We start from the raw sequence: 21569 nt of genomic DNA, 5'->3' as shown, positions 1-21569 counted from the left end.
GTCAGAAGATCTTTTGAATTCAGTAACAAGAGTCTTTAGGTTCCAGCCAGCAGCCGTGAGGTCTACTACAGGAATCAGCGGTGAGGATCTGTGCCAAGATTGCGAGCAGAAAAGCCAAAAAGACCCCCAGACTGTTCACCTGCTGGGAACCATGGACACAAAAAGCCAGGCATCCTAGACTGCAGCTTGGGGCCATGGAGCAGATGCACTTCAGCCACTTCTTCCTAAGCACCTTCCCTTAAGTCTGAAAAGAAAAGGGGCTTTTGTTCCTTCCTCTATATGGTGAATGTATAAGAAATGGCAGAAAGTCTGGGAACAATGGAACATTTTATTACCTCATCAGGGTCCTTACAGCAGAGTGTAGTGGGCCAATTCAGCAGAAAAGCATCCCCATTCCCCTCGAAAAGAGTTTTATGCTGTTGACATAATTGTGTCTGGTCTCTTTCACTCTCTTTCATGTTACTGTTTGGTTTTTAAAGCAATGAAATATTTGGTTTGTTTGTTTGTGTTTTCCCATTGCATCTTAGCCAGTGAGGTATGCTTTCTAAAATTTGAGAGTACTGGTAAATAGGTACTTAGAGCCCTCCCCATCTCTCTACCAAGTTCCCTCCAGGCTTTCAGCTGTCGAAACTCACCCGTCCTGGTCTGTGGACAAAGACCACTGCGAGATTTTCAAGGAGGCATTCTAAGAACCAGGCTCAAAACGATGCTGCGAACGCAGCGTCACGGATGCCCGCTCCACAGATGGAGAAGCTGAGACTGAGAAAGGTGGGGTAACTTGTGAAGGGAGTGGTGGCTCCCTCTGATCCTAGAATTGCTTCTAAGAACCAGCCCTGACTGTCATTGCCAAAGTTGCATACATGGAGCATCAGGTTCTGTGTCCCCCTCGTTGTCAAAACCCAGTGTTCAGGGACAAGGAAGGTGAGGCTAGGGAAGCTACCTAGATGTCAGGATGAAACTAAGGCTCTCCAGGTTTTCTCCCCCTTCCAGTAGTGCACAGATTCTTATGTGCCCAGGACACTCCTCCCATGGAAAACAGCTGCCAGGGTTATTGCTCTCACCCTGCTGAAATATGGGTTGCTGCGGGGCTCAGAACTCTGCTCTTTTTGAGAGAACCTTCTGTGTCCACTCTGGGTAAGAAAGGAGAGCATTCAGTATGCCTAAGAGGCCCAGGCTGCTCCCAGGAGCTCTTGGCCCGGGCTCTCGTACAGACCTATGAAATACACAACCCTTACTTGATTCCTTAATGAGCCCCAGCACAACTCAGAGGTCTGCTAAAGGGACAGATGACAGTGTGGCAGAAAATGTTTCACCTAAACCCTCCTTTAAAAGATTCCATGGAAGGATGTGGAGCTGCACACAGCATTAGCTTTGTGCCTTATATATTTGCTACAAAACGTCCCTTCTGTAGCTTCCAACATTTACCCAGATCAACACTGCTGGTATGTGTAATGGTTTTTCCAGAGCTCTGTCTTGGAGGTTGTTTGGCTTGTGGGCAGCAAGCCCTGTGGAGTTTGGGGAAATAGCCAAAGAATGGTGTGTCAGTTAGAGTCTATAATGGGAGATGTGTACTTTTCTCTCTGTTCTCTATCACAGGCTTTGGGGTTTGGGGGTGGGAGGGAGGCAAGGCCCATCACGTACTCCCCTGTCCTGCCAACCTGGCTTTTTGCAGGAATCTCAAAGCAGTGGAGATAAACCTGTGACAGAGTACGTGGTAGTTTGTACTGCCCAGACTATATATAGATCAGGGAGAGAGGTTGGCTGTGGAGCATTTGAGGGAAAAAGAAAGAGTTTAAAGAAAAATGCAGTGGGCTGAAAACAGACTTTGAAGCGTGGAACCACGACTGATCTGGGCAGGAAGAGTGGCGAGCGGACTTGGGGAGACATGAGACACATACTTCACCGCCACATAACTTTCCTGGAGGAGACAGTGTTTGCTGTAACCACATAAACGTTTCAAAGCTTAGGAAAGGAAGAGCATTAGAAGACCAATGTGGGGAATGGAAAGCTTCACTGGCTTAGGGGGCCCTGTGCACTGCAAACCAGAATATCAAATGCATTTATACTTTCCAAATTTCTGTTTCTTTTATGTTAAAGCATTTTAGAAAGAATGTTCTTGCCTAGAGACCACAGACATATTTTCTTGATTTGAATTAAGTGTTAGTTCCTAGACGGAGTCAGTCATGTGAGCTGTGTGTCTGCTTCTGCTCTGCTGGTCGAGGCAAATTTTCACATAGACATAAATTCCAGAAGAGGGAGAGGTGTTTTTCTTTAAAAGTAAAAGTTTTTTTCTGAGTCAGGGAGTGGCAGAAGTAGAGAGGTCCTTTGGATTCCCCTAGCTTGTCTTGCATAAAGAAGGGCCCTTCCCTGAAGGAATATGACCTTCCTCTCCCCAGCCTCCTGCTACCTGGTTCTTATCAGTAGGGGCCTTTTCTACTAGACGGAGTACACATAGGTCCTACCCCAGAGCCATAGTACCGGCCTTAGTGCTGGCTTGACTCCCTACCCCAGGGGCAAGTGAGAAGGCAGGCAGGCGGGTCTTAATTGCAGTGAAACTGCCCAGGACTGCAACTTTTGCTGAACAGTGAGCCCAGCCTCCCAGGGAAGGTAGGGAAATACCAGGAACCATCAGCCAGGCAGTAGGCAGTCACAATTAAAAATGCCACCATGTCCCCCTGACTGCTTTTTCCATGCTGTTGAGGTAATACATATCTTAAAGACTGCATCCCCATCAACTATAGAAGGAAGAATTGTTTTTTAATCTCCTAAGATTTCTATTCCCCTTTCCTAAGAACTATGTTTTTCATAGATTTAAATAGGACCTGGAAACTATAGCTTATTTTTTAATCTTGTAGAAGGGCCAAACAATTTCATGACTAAATTCTTTCAAGCCCTTTTCATCAGTCTAAATATTAACATATCCCTAATTCATTTATCTCAGCTTCCTCCTGTCCCTCGGGAGCTGTGAAGGGTACAGAACAGGAACTGCAGACCCTATGGGCTCTGGGGATAGAGAGAAGAGTTATCACAGTTTGGGGTAGAAGGAGGTTCAACTCAGACATTTGCTGAGTTTGTACAAGTCTAAACTGTCCAACCTGGAGCTACCTGTAGTGTTTTAGTGAGTTCTGTTACTCCCTAAGCTGGACTACTGGTGGCATGACTGTGTACTGTCTGTGCCTATGAGGTTCTCTGGTCTTTCCATAGAGAGAAAAGAGACCCCCATAGCCCTTGACCTACATCTGTGGAGCCAGAAAACCCACTTGTCCATGTGTTGAGACACTCGTGTCTTTACTTTTGTTTTTCTTTCATATAAATGCAAAGTTGCTTCATATGTACTTGTCCCGTCTGTGTGTTGCAGGATGTCAAAGTCTATGGTGAAGATGGGACAAGCAAAGTGGTGGAGATTCTAACCGACATGACGGCCAGGGACCTGTGCCAGGTGCTGGTTTACAAGAGTCACTGTGTGGATGATAACAGCTGGACTCTGGTGGAGCACCACCCACAACTGGGATTAGGTAGGGGACTGGTTTTCTAGCTTGGGAACACCACCTGGGGACTAAATATCAAATGGGTATGGCACAGCCATATGCAAATATGTCATCATTTCCTGCCACATTGACTGGTGGTCATTAGTTGTTCTCCGTTCCTTCTGACTCCTTCCTTTCTCCTAAATTTCACTTTTCTTCCTTCCAAGTCCTCTCTCTCTAATACTCTTGAGAATGTCTCCGTGAGTTCTCAGAGCAGTGAATTCCCCAAGACTTAGCCTGGGTCATAGGTTCTCTGTGATTTGATTCTTCTCTGATGTCCAGACCCCTGAGGGGGCTGGCTGCCCACACGTGTGTTAGAGCCTATGGCCCACTGGATTACAGGTGCCCAAATCAGAGAGGAGCTCACTCTGATGATAGGAAGCCATGATTTCTTTTCAGTAGAAACAGGGAGTCGGGATATTAACAGAGGGATCTCATAGACGTATAATACCTACATAGCATCTTTGTGAGGTGATGCTTGTACTGTGTGTGCACATGTGCACAGGCACATATATGTCTGTAGCTTGTCTGGGAAACAAGAACATATTTTAGACTGTAGAACACTTTTGTGCTCAATCGGTTCATCTCAGGTAAAGAAGCTTGTCAGACTTTTGCTTAAAATCTTATTTGCATGAAGTCTGAAGCCTGCAAAATCATGAGCAGGTATTTAAAAACAGAATTTTCACTCAATTAAGCTATAATTTTCCCATGTCTTCCATGTCTTAAAAGAGAGATATCAAATTTCACAGTTTTAAATTCTTCTTATTACCCTTTTGAAAGATTAGTAAAGTGGATTGCAACCTCTTGGCTTAGAATATTCATTGAAATGATCGGCAGACTCCCAGCAGATAGTATACAATGTTTTAAGCATAGATAATGTGATATGAGCTTGAGTCATGATTTTCCACCTCTCTCTGGACTTCCAGGTATCTGTAATGCTTTCCTGCGAGCACAAAGAACTCTAGTGTTGTTTCAGCTGCTTTTCCCATTACTGCAACAGAAAATCTTATGGAAGGTGGCTTTGGGGTGGGAGACAGGGGCCTTGCGGTTTGAGGACTGAGTCTAGCATAGGACACAGGATATGGCAGCAGAATTGCATTTCATCTGTAGAGAAGAAGCAGAGAGAATGGCTGCTAGATCGCCTAGCTTACTCCTTTGAGTTCTAGACCCTAGTCTACAGAGTGGTGCTGCCCACATTCAGATTGGAAGCTCTCCACATAGACTGTGGGTCTCCTCCTGGCCCAAACCCCACTAGAAACCCCTTCACACATTGTACCCAAACGCATGTTTCTTAAATGACTAAATCCAGTCATACTGACATGAAGATTAACTATCACACTTATCTTTCTCATCTCCTGCCTATCTGTGTGACAACTGAGCCTTTTCCACTGTCACTGCCTTACCTTCTGTCATATTCCGTCACCTGCTCCATAATGACTGAATATGGGTGTCAAACTGCTCCATGGAGATGACTCTGTGAGTGGACCATATGGTGCTCCGCTGCAGGCATCAGCAATCTCTGCTGACACACACGTCACTAAACAATTAAGCAGTAGTGAGAAACCAGAAGAGACGGGGTGAGGACTGCAGGGATGCTTCTGCCTAGTCGAGCTACCGTCACAGGTACTCGTAGTGTGCAGTCTGTGGGTGTAACGGCATAGACTGAGAAAATCAGTACAGATCCACAGAGCTCTTCACTTGGGGCTGGCCTGGAAACTACACTCAATTCAAGGCTTTCTGATTCCAGCCCTCAGTGTGGAGACACCATACAGTGCGTAAACTAGATAGTAAGGCTTTGGAAAAAACTAGAACAAGAGCGCCTTAGTTTGAGAAAGTAGAGAAGAGGACGCCAAGCATATACAGCCTTCTGATGGGGATATTTCTGAGTCCCTTTCTTTGTTCTTTTCTCAGTCACTTTAAACGCACACTAGTGTACTTTCAAACAAATAGTATTTTATTTTAAAATCAAATTAAAACGGGGGAAAATATAAAAGAAAATAAATAAAATTATTTTAAAAGAAACAGGAACCTTTGGGATAAAATTTGGGTCCCATTTGACAAAGAAATGAATGAAAAGAACTGGATGTGTGTTCAGACATTTTTCCTCGGGTGTCTTTTCCACACCAGTCCCTCCTTTGTGACACACAGTAAAACAAGGTTACCACCCGGGCTAGGTTTTGGAGCGCCCCAACACAAGCTCCATTTCTGCCTTCCAATTCTCTCTCTTCTCTCCGTGAGAGGGGTGTGTGTGCGGTACTGATTCAACCTATCATGTAACTAAAACAAAAAAAGAACACAGCTAATTAGCCTTTAAAAGCACTCTCTTGTCGGGGTCCCCCTGGAGAGCCGGGGCGCTCTGGCTCTGTGGTTCCTCTCAGAAAGCCCTCAGCATTGGCTGCCCTGGTGCTGAGAGCTGAACCACAGGCTTGTGGAAGGCTCTTTGTTGCTCTAGGGTGAGTCTCTGGGTCCTGGCCTCACCTATGCTCCGTGTGGAACCGCCCTGCCTCACATTCCTGGGAATCCTTATCTCCATGGAAATGACTCTTAGGCAACTCTCCCTTAAGCCTTCTTATTAGGAAGGAGGACCCACAGGAAAACCATGCAATGTACAAGGCTTTTGGGCCAATTCTAAAACAGATTATGACCCAAAAGTGTAACAAACAAACGGGAGCATAAAGATAGCATTCTGAGAGTTTAATTCATAGGGGACCTCAAATTAAGGCTCCAAAACAATTACTATGCTGATTTTAGCAGCTGATCTACTGGAAACTTAACCAGAAGGTAAAGTCTTTAAAGTAGACACAGTTGCAAAGATTGTCTGTGAGCCAGCTCTCTTCTTGCTAGAAGAGGCTATATAATGTGCCTACGATTACTGGTCATCTAGTAGACTGATGAAGAAGCAGTAACAAGCAGTATTTCTACCCTGTCTCCCTTGTACCTGTGAGTAAGCAGAGGTAGAAGCCTGTGATCGAGGAGCCCATGGTTCTTCCCAGTACCCAGTGTCACCTTCTGCTGGCATCTACCTCTGAGGTGCCTTCTTTCACAAAATACCTAGCAACTGGTAAACGCCTTCGGTGTCTTGCAGTTTTCCGGGGGCTGATTCTGCAGTCCTCCTGTTCTTTCCTGTGCTGTCGTCAGGATGAGCACTTCCCAGAAGAATCCCCTACCTGTTGGGGATTCTTCAGCCTCCGGTGTGTGAGAATGGTCAGTAAAGTCAGTTATAGATCCATGCCTAGAGGCATCCTGAGGCCACCAACTCAGGAGCCTTGCACAAAGGCTCAGCAGGGTTTCTCCACTGTTTCCCAGCTTCCTAGGAAGGAAACTGGAGTTGACATTGCAGCTGGTTTGTATGAGGAACCACAGTGAGGCCCCTCTGGGGTCAAGGGACTAGTGGGGAGGGGGAGAGGGAAGGGGGGGCGCATGATCCTTCAGGGCTGCTAGGCAGTCACTGGTTACCTGAAACCACTGTGAGGCCCAGTTTCCCCTGCCTCCCTCCCCCAGGCACCAAGCAAGCCCTCCCCCTCTGCGTACGTGCAGTATGTGTGCAGCTTCCCGAGGACCTCTCCCCGCAGCTGTAAAGGATCTGCGCCATATAGACCACAGCATCAGTCTTAGCTAGAAAGCTCCCCACAAGGTCCTGTGCCTCCTCAGGGTTCTTTGGAAAGCACAACACTGTTTGATTTAGAGCTAGCCACTGCATTCTTACTGGTGTGGCTGCCACCTCTGTTTTACTCTGCTTTTTAAATGGTGAAACTACTTTATTCTGTAAAATAACCACCTACAGGTTATTGGGTTGTTGAGTTTTGTTTTAAGTTTGTTTAGAATATTTTTCTCTGAGTAAAGCTCCTGATGGAATTCGCTGATGTGTTTTTGGACAAGAAAGTCTATTTAAAATGAATGAACTTAAGCCTGGTTGTTTTTTTTTTTAAAAAAAAAAAAAAACATGCATAGTTTTTAGTCAATGTATGTGGTTGTTCACATACGTCTTGAGGAAATATAACCCTTATATAAACACAGGCGTTCAAGTGTTCCAGGGAGAATTCTCCCGGATAGAAGTAAATGGAAACTATTCTAGGTTTGCATCAAGCATGGCTTTTCATGCCCTATGAGATTTATAGCTGCCAATGGGAACAGATTCTGCTTTTAAATATGTTTCTGCCAAGATGTGTCCCCTTCTTGCAGTTTCAAAATGGAGGTTAAAGATACATCAGCCCAGAATCTGCTCTTCTGAACGGGAGCAGTCCTTGTAAAGCGGTGCCCATAGCCACAGCTCTCTTTTATGAACAGAAATTCTTTCTTCCAATTCTGAGACCCTTTAAAGTAGCTTTTCCTTAGTGAGATTTTTCTAGAGATTCAGCCCCAGCTGCATGAGAGGTGGTGGGAGCTCAGGATAGAGAATGCCTGTGTTCACTTAGGCTATGAATGCCTGGCTGCTGTCAGCTCACACATGTAGCCTGGGGTGGACTTGTCGATACAGTTTATCCTGTTGTCTGGTGTGGTTAGTTCTGTGTCACTACCACCTCCGTTATGGCTTTTCAGACCCTGATCTCCAGTCCACAGCACAAAGACACAGCTCCTCTGAACACGTTATTCAGGTCAGCAGGGAGCAGGCTGTTAGTTAGTTCTTCATGCTCCCTGTAAAAGTAGAGGTTCAGAAAAGGGTCTAAGCAGCCTTTCCGGATCCTAACATAAGATGTTGTAGGAGGTGTGTGTAATCCACCTGGTGAAGGCAAGAGGTGAATAATCCAGCTGGTGCCTTCATACCATGACTTGAGCAGTGCTGACTAGCTAAGTAGGAACAGTGAGTCCACTGCTTGTGGTGTCTAGTTCACAGGTCCCCTGCTCCTACCACCTGCATGTCCTGTGTGGCTGCTGTCTATACCTTCCCTTTGCCTTTAAATGAGTTGAACTTTTGTCATTTGAGGGTAACAATTATTTGTGACTCTCTCATTAATGTCTGGTCAATTCCAACTGTAAAAGAAATACATATGTGCTGGTGCGGACCCAAACTTTGGGTTTTAGTGAATTTTCAGACTTCTTTTAGATACTTGTCAGCAAATTAAAGAGAGTTTAAACTTAGTGTTGCTCTTGACAGACTCTTCACCTCAGTACGTAAGAACAGCTTTTGGCCTTGTGAAATTGCCCTGGCGTTTTCTTCACATCTCACATGTGATGCTTCTCCCTACAGAGCGCTGCCTGGAGGACCATGAGATTGTGGTCCAGGTGGAGAGCACCATGCCGAGTGAGAGTAAATTCTTATTCAGAAAGAACTATGCCAAGTACGAGTTCTTTAAGAATCCGGTGGTAAGTCTCCTGAAATCTTGCAATTTATACTTGGGTTGAATAAAACCTGATTATCAGACCATGAGCTGAGAAAGAAATGTAACTGCTCCGGGCAATTCAGCAAAGCTGCAGTGTTGTTACTTATTCATAGCCAAGGACTCTTACCTAAAACACAAATGGATCATGATCATACCAGGAGACATTTTAAAGTTGTCAGACATGTGTCTATAATACCCATGATCTCCCTGTCTCGCAGAACTTCTTCCCGGATCAGATGGTTAACTGGTGCCAGCAGTCCAACGGTGGCCCGGCCCAGCTGCTGCAGGTAAAAGCAAACGCTGCATTCTTGCTGAAATACACTTGCTAGAAGATTGCTAGATTCCTGAAGTGTTCCATCTTCTAAGGAAAGCAGTGACATTATGTCCGCACCGTACTGGGAGCCATTTGCTTCTTTGTCTTTCAGTGCCAATTGCTGTGTTCTACACCCTACCAGTTTTGTTGGGGTTTTAAGATGTTTGAAGTTAGAAAATTTTGCCTAACCCCCAAAGTATTTTAATGATTCAGAAAATGTCAGCTATATGTCTGCTTTCATTACTTAATGTGCATATTGCCTGACTTTGAAAATGTCTTTCTTCACAGAATTTTCTGAACTCCAGCACCTGCCCTGAGATCCAGGGGTTCTTGCAGGTGAAGGACGTGGGACGTAAGTCTTGGAAGAAGCTGTATGTGTGCCTGCGCAGATCTGGCCTTTATTACTCCACCAAGGGGACTTCAAAGGTAAGTTTTAGAACACTCCACTTCTCCATGTACTAGGTGTTCTTGCTGTGGGCTTGGGCTTAATTTTAAAAAGCCCCTGAACCTCTTTTATGCTAGTGTTAACTAATTAGTGGTCAGTTTCTATAATAACTGGACACACAGGGACCAGTGGACTGGTCTATCAGAAATTGGATGGCAATGCCCACAGCAGCATTCCTCTAGGATGGTCAGCCCTGGATCCCTACTGTGACCTCATGGTTCACTTGACTGCTGTTTTGTAGGAACCCAGACACCTGCAGCTGCTGGCTGACCTGGAGGAAAGCAGCATTTTCTACGTGGTTACTGCAAAGAAGCAGTTCAACGCACCCAATGAATTTGGACTGTGCATCAAGGTACTCCACGGATGCTCTTCACAGGCTGGGAATGGGAGCTGCTGGGCAAAGGAGTTTCCAACCGGCCAGTATTTATTTGGTTGTGGATTCTTCTCTATAAATAGAAACCTTTTTTTTCCCCTTTCACACTGGCCTCATTGTATGCTTAGGATTTGATGTTACTCAGGGAAGGCAGACATGTGCTCTATGAAGCACTGAGAGGGCTCAGTGACTCAAGGCCAGGTAGCCATTAGCATCCCGCACTGGCTGCGGCCACTGAGTGTACTGTTTGTGTGGGCTTCTGGTCATGACTGACCACGATACTGCCTACCCACTATGTGTGTATATAAGAACACTGGCACATGGATACAGATGTGTGCCTGTAGTGAGAACACACAGATGTGAATGTGTACATCGGTGCAAACATGCACATACATGCACGCACACACACCACAGCCAAGACAATGTTTTTTTCCTCTTGGTGAGATAGTGACAGTGGTGATTAGCACAGTGGTGACCACTGTCTTAGATAGCCAGTGACTAGCTGTACTTGGGACCTCACCATGGTATATTGGCTTCTAAAGTTTGAGGACAGCCTTCTCTAACACCGGCTGTTTGAGTTCTCACTGTTTCACTGGTCGGCCTTTCGTTTCTCCTGTAGCCAAACAAAGCGAAGGTTGATATAAAGGAGCTTCGTCTGCTCTGCGCTGAAGATGAGCAGATCCGTACTTGCTGGATGACTGCCCTCAGACTCCTCAAGGTAAATGACTCAAGGCTACAGTGTCTGCACCTCATGCAGAACAAGCAACTAGATGTGGGTCCATCCTGACCCACAAATGCTATGGCGTTTCTACCAAATGTGATCTATCAACTGTGGTTGTGCATTCTTCTACATAGGTCTCAGACCATTAGAAAGGGTAAAGCCAGGCTTTCCAACTTGAGCACTATCAAGTGTTGATGGAAACTAATCTTTTTTTTTTTTTTTTTTTTGGCTAAAGACAGAGCTTTATGCATTGTAGATCTCCCCTACAAGATGTCCCCAATTGGTAGAAACAGCCAAAAATGCCTCTAGATGTTTCCAAATGTCCTCTGAGCATCAAGGGGTAAGGAATTTCCCCTATTGTAGACAACTCTCAGTTCTAAGCCTGTTCAAAGTCTGTCATCAAAGTGACAGGATGTAAGCCAGCCATGAAAGGAATACTTTTATGTGTTGAAATAATGAGATTTCTAGGTGTGGTACCTATGCCTAGAATCTCAGCATGGTGGAGATAGGAAGATTGTTGAGTTTGAGTCTAGCTTAGACTTTATACAGAAATCCTTTTTAAAAAATAAAAATAAAAGAGTGCAGAAATAAAAAGTTGATCAATGTTCTAGAAAAACTATGAATTAACCTTCATTTCTATATAAGAGAACGGCATTGCTGTTTTCAGTGGTACAGATTTACTTAGTGGACAATGCCGGATGTAGGGTCAGATTTTGATCTTCATCATTTCTTGGCCACAGGACTATACTAGAGGTTTAGAAAGTTGTAACAGTTACCTACTTCTCTCCTATTCTCCCTCCTTTACTGAAAGTTTCTTAAACTGATGTAAAAATTCCCCCCACAAAATGTCTTGCTGAGTCAGCACAAGAGCCTGTCATTGTGGTTGCTTTGGTTTTAAATTACTCCACCCTGAAAAGGCAATTAGGTTCATGTTCTGCAAGACAGCAGACCACCAAGAGGCATGAGGAGCCTCCTCTGCAAAAGCACTTTGACTGTAGGACCAGCATGTTAGAAACAAAGAAGAAACTCACTGCAGTGCTCTGAAGCAGCTAAATGCGGGGATCAAAGTCCTCTCAGCAGTGAGGAGGTTATGCACAACAAAAGACTGCTGGGTGTAAAGAGGTCAGAGAAGCCTTGCTGGGCCTGACTGCCTGAGAGCAGAGCACAGACTAAGAACCACAAAATGACTTGGGTGGCTTAGTGTCCTCAGCCTCTCTTTAAGAGATCTCCCCTTGGGTGCAAGTACTCCCTCCCAGGTTCTCATAGGGAGTCTCGGTTACTGAAAGGAGGCCCCTGTCCACTGCAGAAATGTAAGACCAGGAGGTCAAACTAATTGTGTTCAGAGGGACAGTACAGCTTTGCAATCCTGAGATGATGGCACCTTACCTAGTGATGTTAAAATAGCCTTTGTTTTATAACTTACTGAGACCAAGTGGAAGGTTTGTGTTTTTCCCCCTAAAGAAGCCAAAACTAGTGATTTTCAAAAATTTTTATAGCAGAATTTTTCCCCATTTCAGTGCAGAATCTGTAATATAACAAGCAAATTAAAAGGCCTGATTTTTTTTTTTTTTAGATGTAGCATATTAGAGTATTATGAATTAGGAAACATCTCTAGTCTCAGTGGATCGTAACAGAGAAGACTTATTCCTTACCCTTGGCCTGCTAGAACTTGGCAAGGAAAGTAGCCACAGCCTGAGTTTGAGACTGAACCAATCAGAGCCTATGATGACTTTTGCCATTTCTGAACCAGGGACATGAGCCATCCAGGGCCCATGGGAGTGTTGAGCCTAGTTGTACTTAATAGATTGCTTTTGCTCAACATCTATGCCAAATAGGGTGTGCCTCCCATGAGATTACAGCTCCCTCCTGTTCAAAAGCATCCCTTGAGGTTTGTCTTATTCCTGGACTTGAGGTGCATTCTCTGAAACATTCTTTGACTATGACTCTAAACCTTTTTTTTCCTTGCATAAAGTGGTAAACTTGCCTACCACTTCATTTAAGAACCTACGTGTCTCTCTGAGCTAGTAGAGAAAGGTCTGTCCTTTTATTTAACTTGGGTCTTCCAGGGTTAAGGGACAGAATGGAAACAAGGTAATAAAGAGAATCTGTCAATGCACAATAGGTTCACAAAGCAAATGGATTCTTTTCATTAGATCCCCAAACTCAACCCCATTTGTAATGTTAAACTCCTGAACTTTATTGATGTGCTTATGGCTCTTTATTATGTTAATTTATTAATTAGTTTCTTTAGGGGAATGTGTGTGGGCATGTGTGTGGAGGTCAGAGGACAACTTGGGGTAGTCTTCTCCTTCTCCATGTGGGTTCTGGGGACCAAATCCAGACACCGTGACAAGCACCTTTACTCACCAGGCGTCCTGCCAGCCCAGAAAGATATTTGTTCACATGGCAAGGTCTGAATGTGGAGATATAGCTGTTGTCTCTTTACATAAAGCAACAAAACAGTCCACTGTTACCTTAATAAGTCTGCTGTTTGGGAGAGTCACATTTAATTTGATGTGAAAGGCTACCCGACAATGAAGCAGGAAGCATTGTTAGGGCACACAAAGGAAATAACATTAATTGGACTATACATGTATCTCTAAAGCCCAGTCAACTAAAATAAGAAGGGAAACGAAAGGTGACCTGTAGACAGCCGGTACATAAGTGCCCACTAATAGTGATTTCTATCCTCTGTCTTCTGACTCATTTATGAAAAAAAAAATGTCACTTGTTTTTTTTTTTTTAATTTGGGGTTTTGAATCTATGGTTTGGGAGTGATGACAGTGTATTGATCATAAAAATGGGTAGTAGCAAATGCAGTAGACCACTTAGACTATTTGACCCATGCAGAGCTCGGGAAAGGGAATGATTCTTGACCTCAGTATGTGCTGTTGCCCTGTTTGCTCCCCTCTCCCAACAGTGCCAGGTCAGCAGTTCTGAGGCAAAACTGAATGTTACACTGTGGGGGTTCTTTGACAGAGAGTACTTGGGCTCTTGTGTATCAGCACTGCCCTCTCAGCTCTGGGGTTTGCTGTAGGCTGGGGCTGTAGCGCTCTCGGGTGCTGGTACTGACTCCAGTCTTTCCTCTTTAGTATGGAATGCTCTTGTACCAAAACTTCCGCATCCCGCAGCAGAGGAAGGGCCTGGTCCCATTCAACCCTCCTATGGTAAGTGGAGTTGGGGCCCTTAACAGTCAAAGCTGGGGAACCTCATTACAGCATGCCTTGCCTGTTCTTCCCTAGTGAAGATACTCAGACTATAATTACTCCTGCTCCCCAGAAGCACAGAGATGCACTATATTATCAACATGTGATCTTAAAGACCCTCTGGTACTTACTCCCAGAAGAGAGAGTAAGCTATATTATAGAAGAGTCTCTTGTCTACTTCCCTAAACTAATGTCCCCAAGCATGGTCTTCAGTGAAGAATTGGAGATTCTTCTTTTTAAACAAAGCCCAAAGCCATTTTTCGTATGGTTCCATTTAGATAGCTGAGCTCTCAACCTAAAACAGGGAATTCTGTAGCACCCATCCTTGTGGTCCCCGTGTTGGTTTTTCATGGTGGGAGGGTGGACATGTTGCCTTAGCTGCTTCTCCTGCATCTTAGAGTCTGTGGCCTTTGCTTTACAGCGCAGTGTTTCTGAGAGTTCTCTTGTGGCCATGGATTTTTCTGGACAAATCGGAAGAGTGATCAATAACCCGGCTGAAGCCCAGAGTGCTGCCCTGGAAGAGGGCCATGCCTGGCGTGTAAGACACTAACCCCACTCCGGTTGAAACTGGTTACACACATGCACCCAAGTTTTACTGAGCGAATGGGAGTCAGTGTAGAAAGCAGCTGGCCCCAAGGGTCCGCCATGCTGTCAGCCTTCCACACCAGTCTATCCAGAGCTGTTCCTGCTGATAAATCACTCATGGCTGTTCATGAAAGGCACAGGGCCAGACGTTTGCATAAGGACTCCACGGGGAACAGTTCTCAAGTGCTGAATCTGCAGATGGAAAGATTATCTCCCATCTCAGGTTTCCCTGAAATTTAAAGACCATGTGCAGAACACCTGCCCAGGGCTCTGCTTAGAAGACATTTCCAGTCCTTCACCCATAGTGTGGGAAAAGGGCAAAAGTCTTCAATCAGTACAGGGACTCAGGGGAGCAGTATTCTGAGAATTGTCAGAGCTTAAAGGTCTAGCCTGTGCTAGCCTGTGCTGCTCTGCTGAGTCTGCAGACTACCAGGATCTGCATCCTCAGTAGTCTGGATAAGAAACATGTTACCACAGCCTCAGTTGGCTAGAAATAACCAAAATGTATTTGATTTGCCATTTTGGCCAGTGACCTCTTTATTATCCATAGTCAGGTAGTGTCATTGGAAGGGTCAGGGGATACTGCTCAGCCACCCTGTCCCGGATAGTGGGTGACTTGGCATGTCAGTTTCTCATCTTTGCTGATGTAAGCATTTCCTTTGCAGAAGCGTAGCACTAGGATGAATATTCTGAGCAGCCAAAGCCCCCTTAATCATCCGACGACCCTGAACGCAGGTAAGCACATCTATAAGACCCTGCTCTCAGAGACGCTCTAAACTGCACACAGTGTGCAGGCACAACTTCATGGGCTGCTGCCGCCACTAGAGCTGAGCCCTCAAGTTTGTCAAAGTTGCTTTCTGGGCTCTTGAGGGTCTCGGTAGAGGAGCTATCTCTTAGCCTCCATTCTCTGTCTCTACTGCAGTGATTCACAGGACTCAGCATTGGTTCCATGGACGTATCTCCCGCGAAGAATCTCACAGGATCATCAAGCAACAAGGTCTCGTGGATGGGTAAGGAGACCATACTAATTAAATCTGTGACCTGTTGAGGTCTCACTGTGCTGAACACATGCTCTGTCTCACACGAGGACTCACAGTTCCCTGGAGAAAGTAGCTCAGAGGCTAAGTATGATGGCCTTGCCAAGTTAAGGGCAGAAGTAATTTCCAACTATCCTGTCCTGCAAATATGTACATATATGCCCTCTACCTCTTCACTGAAATTTGAATAAAAAGAAGAAAACTGTTGCTTTTACATTTTAAGGCACTAAACAAATAGAAAAAGAAAGATATCATCAACACCCTTTTCTTCATACTCTTTATAAGTTCCCTTGTATGGGGGCAGACCGCTGTTAAGACGGTTCTTCTCCATAGTGCCCAGTGGGGCTTGGAAACCTCCTTCCTTCCTAATGTGTTGAAGGTGTAGGAGAGCATGAGGTTAGGCTTCTTTGTGCTGTTCTTTTTAAATTTAATTTTGTAATTGTTTAGGAGTTGTAGAAAAGTTTCAGGAAAAATGCAGTCAACTCTAGTATGTAACTTTACTCAGGACCAGTGGTCAACAAGACAGCACGTTCACTCTGCCATTATTTGTTTATTTTAATCATTTAAAAGTAAATTATAGCTCAATGTCCTTTTATTCCTAGTGATTTCTGGGCGGAAGCTTTGTGTGGTTTCACATAACCACAGAGGCATTATAAAAGCCAGGAAGCTAGCGCTGATACAGTTGCCACTTACTCATTTAACTTTTGGAGTGCCCCTCATTGTTTGCTTCATAACAAAAGGGGAAAATCCACAACCTTGGGTTCTGCATCTAACATCCTCATAGGCATCACAGTAGGCTCCTGTTGTGAGTGGCCGCCAGACCTGACAAGTGGTGTCTGGATTTCCTCCAGGCAGTGTCCCATGGCTAGAGTTGGCTCATGTATCTGGGGCAGGAGTGCACAGGAAATGGTGCAGTAACCTCCTCTGTGTATCCAGGGAGACCTCTGTCTTGTCTCCATGGTGGTAATCTGACAATACATAAAGACAGTCTCAATCTGATTCCTGTACCATCAAGCGAATATTTCCCCTTCTGTAAAGTATCAAGAGTAAGGCACTGCTGCAATGGGAAATATTGTTTCTTTCCAAGCTTGTATCCCCAGGTGGACCCTTTCTAGTCTTCCACTCCTCCCTTGTGTGCTTGGCATCTTCTCTAAGGAAAAGCTTCACTGTTGGATAATTTTGGCATGTCCCTGTCAGTCTCTGAACACTTTAACTCTCTAACCGAGAACATTTCAGTTCCATCTTGGTAGTTTCTCTGCCTTGCCAGAATCAGCCATATTCTCAGGGCCCCTGGTTTCTTTCAGTGTTGAATGACCTTCTGGGTGCTACAGCTGCAAAGTCACTCAAGTGCCAGAACAGCAAAGTGTCATGGCTGCGAGCCCATTTATCTCAGTCAGTTGTAGCTGGTATATTACACATGCATACATGTATGTTCATACATGGACAATTTATTTTGGCCGTTAGAAGGAATCGATAATAAATCGCTGCTTCTCCACTCCCCAGGCTGTTCCTCCTTCGTGACAGCCAGAGCAATCCAAAGGCGTTCGTACTCACACTGTGCCACCACCAGAAGATCAAGAACTTCCAGATCTTGCCTGTAAGTAAAGTACCCATACCCTTAAGTCAGCCCTCCTCCCCAGTCCCCGGCTTCTATTTCTAATGCAGTTTCCATTTTAAACATAACAAGCCGACGGCTTTATGTCTAGGGAAGCAGATCTCAAGAGTCTCCAAGAGACCTCAGCTTCTGTGAAACTAAGTAGGAGTATCTAGACCTCCTGGATAGGGGGGGGATCCAGCCTGAGCCAATGTGTCTGATAGTTGCTCAGAATTATAAAGGAACTTGCAGATGGTTAAGGCTTCCAAGGGGAACTTAGGTTTTCTGTCCACTTGGTCACTGGATCACCAAAGAGTTCTCCCCTTGGTCTATTCCACCGTGCCATTCCAGAACACCTTCCTCATCCCCTTTGCTCTCCTTTTGAAATCAGGGAAGTTAAGAGACGGTTGGGTGTAGTTTACTCTCCTTGCAGTGCCATAGGCTGTCCCCCAAGGTCATACCCTCTAACAGGGCAAGTGTTTTCTGTGTCTCCACAGTGTGAGGATGACGGGCAGACCTTCTTCACTCTGGATGATGGGAACACCAAGTTCTCTGATCTGATCCAGCTGGTCGACTTCTACCAGCTCAACAAAGGTGTTCTGCCCTGCAAGCTGAAGCACCACTGCATTCGCGTGGCCTTATGACCTCCTTGCCCACTCACAGAGGCTGGAGGCAGCAACACTGGAACGGAGAAGAGAGGCCTGCATGAGGGTGAGAACACACACCTACTCCCACCCAAGGACTCGTGATCGGTACCAACCGACAACATCAATTAGTTATTGGACTTCACAAAGATTTGCCGCTGCGGATCAAACAGGACCACCTCCCTCTGCGTCAGCCATTTAAAATTGGGGGAGGGAAGAGATCCAGTGCAAGTGTGGAAAGAAACTGGAATGATGATTATTTTGATTAGGCCACATAGGGTGAAAAACCGCAGAGAAATGATTGGAAATGAACTCTTGCCCTGGAATAACCTTGACAATTCAAACCGCGATGTTTACTTTTTGTATTGATCACTTTTTTGCACTCCTTCTTCGTTGTCAATGTTGTACTCAGCCTATGGTAGGAGAGGATATGGATATGGATATGGATATGGATATGGATATGGCTTTGCAACCCAGATGAGACAAAGAATTTTTGGATTGGCAGGCTTCGGCCTACAAATGGGTCCCCAAAGTTTTCTAGATGGCACCCTGCTCTCTGCAGGTTCTGACAGTGTGGATTTGGCTCCTACATTAGAAACCCCAGTCCTTCCCATTATACTTGAAAAGCTTTTTTTTTTTAAAGAAAAAATAATAAAAATAAAAGGTGTCAACTGCAGTTGACACCAAGCATGTTTTGTGGGCACAGTCAAGCTGCCACAGTCCGGTCATCGTTGTTGTTGTGCTGACGTTTGGTCATTTACTATTAGTGTGTCTCGTTCTCCATGGTGCCGGAGACCTCATTACTTTGAAAATCTCACTGTTCCCCCAGCACAGCACAGCTGCATGACCTCAGCTTCAGACTGATGTCAGCCAGCCTTCTTGGAACACATTGGTATCCATTGTGGATGCCACGTAACATCTGGGGTGCCCCTGTGCCTCCCATCTTTACAGCCGCCCACTGTTGTAGAATCGCTGCCTTTACCCTCTGCAGTAGCCTCAGTCATTTCAGTTCTCCCACAGGGGCGTGACAGGGGCGGGGTTAAAGGATTGAAAGAGAAAAAACAAAAAAAAAAAAAAAAAAAACAACTGCCAACTTGTTGGCCTTGTGCTCTGCCACTCTGAGCATCTATGGTGATAAAGAGAAGGAAACACTGCAGAGGCATAGACTGGCTTTGAGTCTTTGCTTGATGACCTCTGCACCCTACTGAAAACCCCCTCAGCCAGCAGGAGCAGGGTGTGCAGAGGTTCTGCCTCTGCTGGCTTAGGGTGAGAAGTACCTCACAGTGGTTGTGAACATTGGATAGTTTTTAGGAACATGATATTTACCTCCTCCTCCTCCAACAAAGAGAGAGTGAGAGAGAGAGAGAAGGAGAGAGAGATAGAGAGAGAGAGAGTGAGAGAGAAAGAGGAGTTTGAAGGTGGCCGGAGTTATCATTGGTCCCCTAAGCTCCGCGAGGGACCCTTTGTTGTCCCCTTGATGATTTATCACGCATGAGAGTAGCAGACAGGACTCCCTTGAGAAACACAGATAATTGTGGTGAACACATTTCTTTCTTGACACCACACAGGAAGTCTGCTACACACCTGAGTTAGCCACTAGATTGCCAGTCCCGACTCACCGAAGTGCTCCCCAGGGAGCCACTTCTGATTTTGCTGCGGTTGACGGCATAAATGGCAGATAGATTTGACAGCGCTTTGTAAAGCAGGCCAGCAGTAAGCTGGTGCACGGTATAGGAACACTGTAGTTCACAGACCACGCAACCGTGTTTCCATGAGATGTTATTACAACAAATGAAGAATTTTTTTCCTTTTTTTTTCATTTAATCTTTTTTGAATTTTTGACTTTTTTGACTTTTGACTTTTGACTTTTTTGACTTTTTTGAATTTTTGACTTTTTTGACATTTTTTAGTAAAACATTTTCTTACGCATAAATACTCAATTGCATTTCTCTTTCTTTCGCAGCTAGTTAATCCTTCAGTTGACAATGAGAGAATTCTCAAGTTCATACCTGGCAGCAGGCTCCCCTGATCCTCCCCTCACAAACAAATAATGGACATTTCAGTTTTACCGTATTTTTACCGTACAGTACACTTACTGTTTCTTTTCGCTGACTTCAAGGTCAGAACTTTACAAACAAACAACCCGAGGGTTTCTTTTTTCCAGTTTACACAGAACAGTCCCCACAGCACATCATCCTTTTCTCTTTTGCCTCTACAGTAGACAGCTAGGTTGTGTATCACATTTATGAGTATGCATTTTACTTAAGCGGAAGTGTAGGTTTGACTCTGGTTCACAATTTCGTACGTAGCTGGTTTGACGTAGCATTTTGTACTTCCCTTGCCGAAGTGAATTGTTGAGGGCTGCAACCTATCCACCTTGAGTATAGCAGACTTCAGTGGCCCCGAGCTCACCAGCCTTTGCACAGGCAGCTGAGAATTCCACCTGAAACAGCTGGTCCCTAGGTTAGCGGGTACCCAGCCCCCCTAGCCAGAGACGGAAGGACAATTGACTTTTAATTTTGTTTCTAATTGACATGTAAAGGGTTGTTTTGGAGCCTGTAATCTCTGCCTGTGATTTTCTTTTCTAAATGACAACTCCGTGTAACCACCTGGACTAAGATGAGAAGGAAACTGCCAAATGCTTTGGGTTTTTAGCGTTTTAATAGGTAAGCTGTTATATCATTAGGTGTTAAGGGTTTCTGAACATGTTTTCCTTTTATTCATTTTTTTCTTTTTTGTTTGCTTAAACTTTGAAGAAATATGTGCCTCAGCTTAGGTGTTTTGTCGTCTCCTTTCTGCACTTAAATACCTGACATTCTGTCGGATCACTGTGCCTCCGAGGGCGCTACTCGCTCATCGTAGATTTGTGATGTCATAGTGCAAACCGCAGTGACCAGAAAATGACCTGATGTAAAACGCTTTCAGGGAATGCAGAGAGAGGGTGTTAACTGACAGACAAAACCTTTATCCCACGTGCTTTGCTTCACTCTGTGCTACATAGCTCTTTGGCTCGTGAACCTAATTGTAAACTTTCAGGTATTTTTGTACAAATAAGGGACTGATGTTCTGTTTCTTGTTATTAGAAATAAACATTAATAAAGCGTTCTTCGCTTCCTGTCGTTTGTAAACCTTGCGCCGAAAATGAGCCAGCTCAGTTATGCCCAGACAACCTTGGCCAGCCTCTACTTGTCCCTCCTCCCTGAGACAAAATCACAGGCCCGGGCTGGAGAGATATGGTTCAGTTGGTAAAATGCTTGCCACAGGAGATAGAGATACGTGTTCCAACTGGGTGGTGGTGACACACGCCCTTAATCCCAGCACTCGGGAAGCAGAGGCAGGCAGAGCACTGACTTTGAGGCTGGTCTTATCTACACAGTGGGTTTCAGAACAGCAAGGGCTACACAAAGAAACCCTAAGTTGGAGGGGGGGAAGGATATGAATTCCATCCCTAGAACCCACAGAAAAGCCAGTGATGGCACACACATGTATTCCCAGTGCTAAAGACATAAAAGCAAACCTCTGGGGCTCCCTGGCACCTAGCCCAATTGATAAGTTCCAAATCAAATCGAAGAACCTGTCTCACAAAACAAAGTGGGTGTCACCTGGAGAATGCCACCCAAGGTTAACCTCTGGTCTCCACACAAACAGGAGCATCCTGTTCATGGACCTGTATACCCAGGACTCTGTACAGGCATACACAAGGAGTCACAGGCCTTGGAAGGCTTCAGAAAGTTCAGATATCCATACAGTTTAACAACCCCTCCAATATCAGACATTCGCATTTAGCAAGGCATTAAAACATC

At 45.0% G+C, this 21569-nt stretch overlaps 1 protein-coding gene across 2 annotated transcripts in view; it reads left to right on the top strand.

Moving 5' to 3' along the window:
* The window catches only part of GRB10 (growth factor receptor bound protein 10), an 85899-nt gene extending 65028 nt beyond the window's left edge, over window positions 1–20871 (top strand). The window contains exons 6-18 of one of the 2 annotated variants that reach the window (XM_080940612.1): window positions 604–768; window positions 3359–3515; window positions 8716–8831; window positions 9067–9135; window positions 9450–9587; window positions 9848–9958; window positions 10599–10697; window positions 13793–13867; window positions 14328–14444; window positions 15157–15226; window positions 15414–15501; window positions 17032–17125; window positions 17620–20871. In XM_080940612.1, coding sequence (XP_080796738.1) covers window positions 604–768; window positions 3359–3515; window positions 8716–8831; window positions 9067–9135; window positions 9450–9587; window positions 9848–9958; window positions 10599–10697; window positions 13793–13867; window positions 14328–14444; window positions 15157–15226; window positions 15414–15501; window positions 17032–17125; window positions 17620–17766 — 1446 coding nt within the window. In that variant the 3' untranslated portion in view covers window positions 17767–20871. The remainder of the gene's footprint in view (window positions 1–603; window positions 769–3358; window positions 3516–8715; window positions 8832–9066; window positions 9136–9449; window positions 9588–9847; window positions 9959–10598; window positions 10698–13792; window positions 13868–14327; window positions 14445–15156; window positions 15227–15413; window positions 15502–17031; window positions 17126–17619) is intronic. The other variant, XM_080940613.1, reaches the window with a different exon arrangement.
* Window positions 20872–21569: the final 698 nt, after the last annotated feature.

This window comes from Micromys minutus (assembly GCF_963924665.1).
Source record: "Micromys minutus genome assembly, chromosome: 1".
Classification (NCBI taxonomy): Eukaryota; Metazoa; Chordata; class Mammalia; order Rodentia; family Muridae; genus Micromys; species Micromys minutus.
This window is presented reverse-complemented; position numbering and strand designations above follow the sequence as displayed.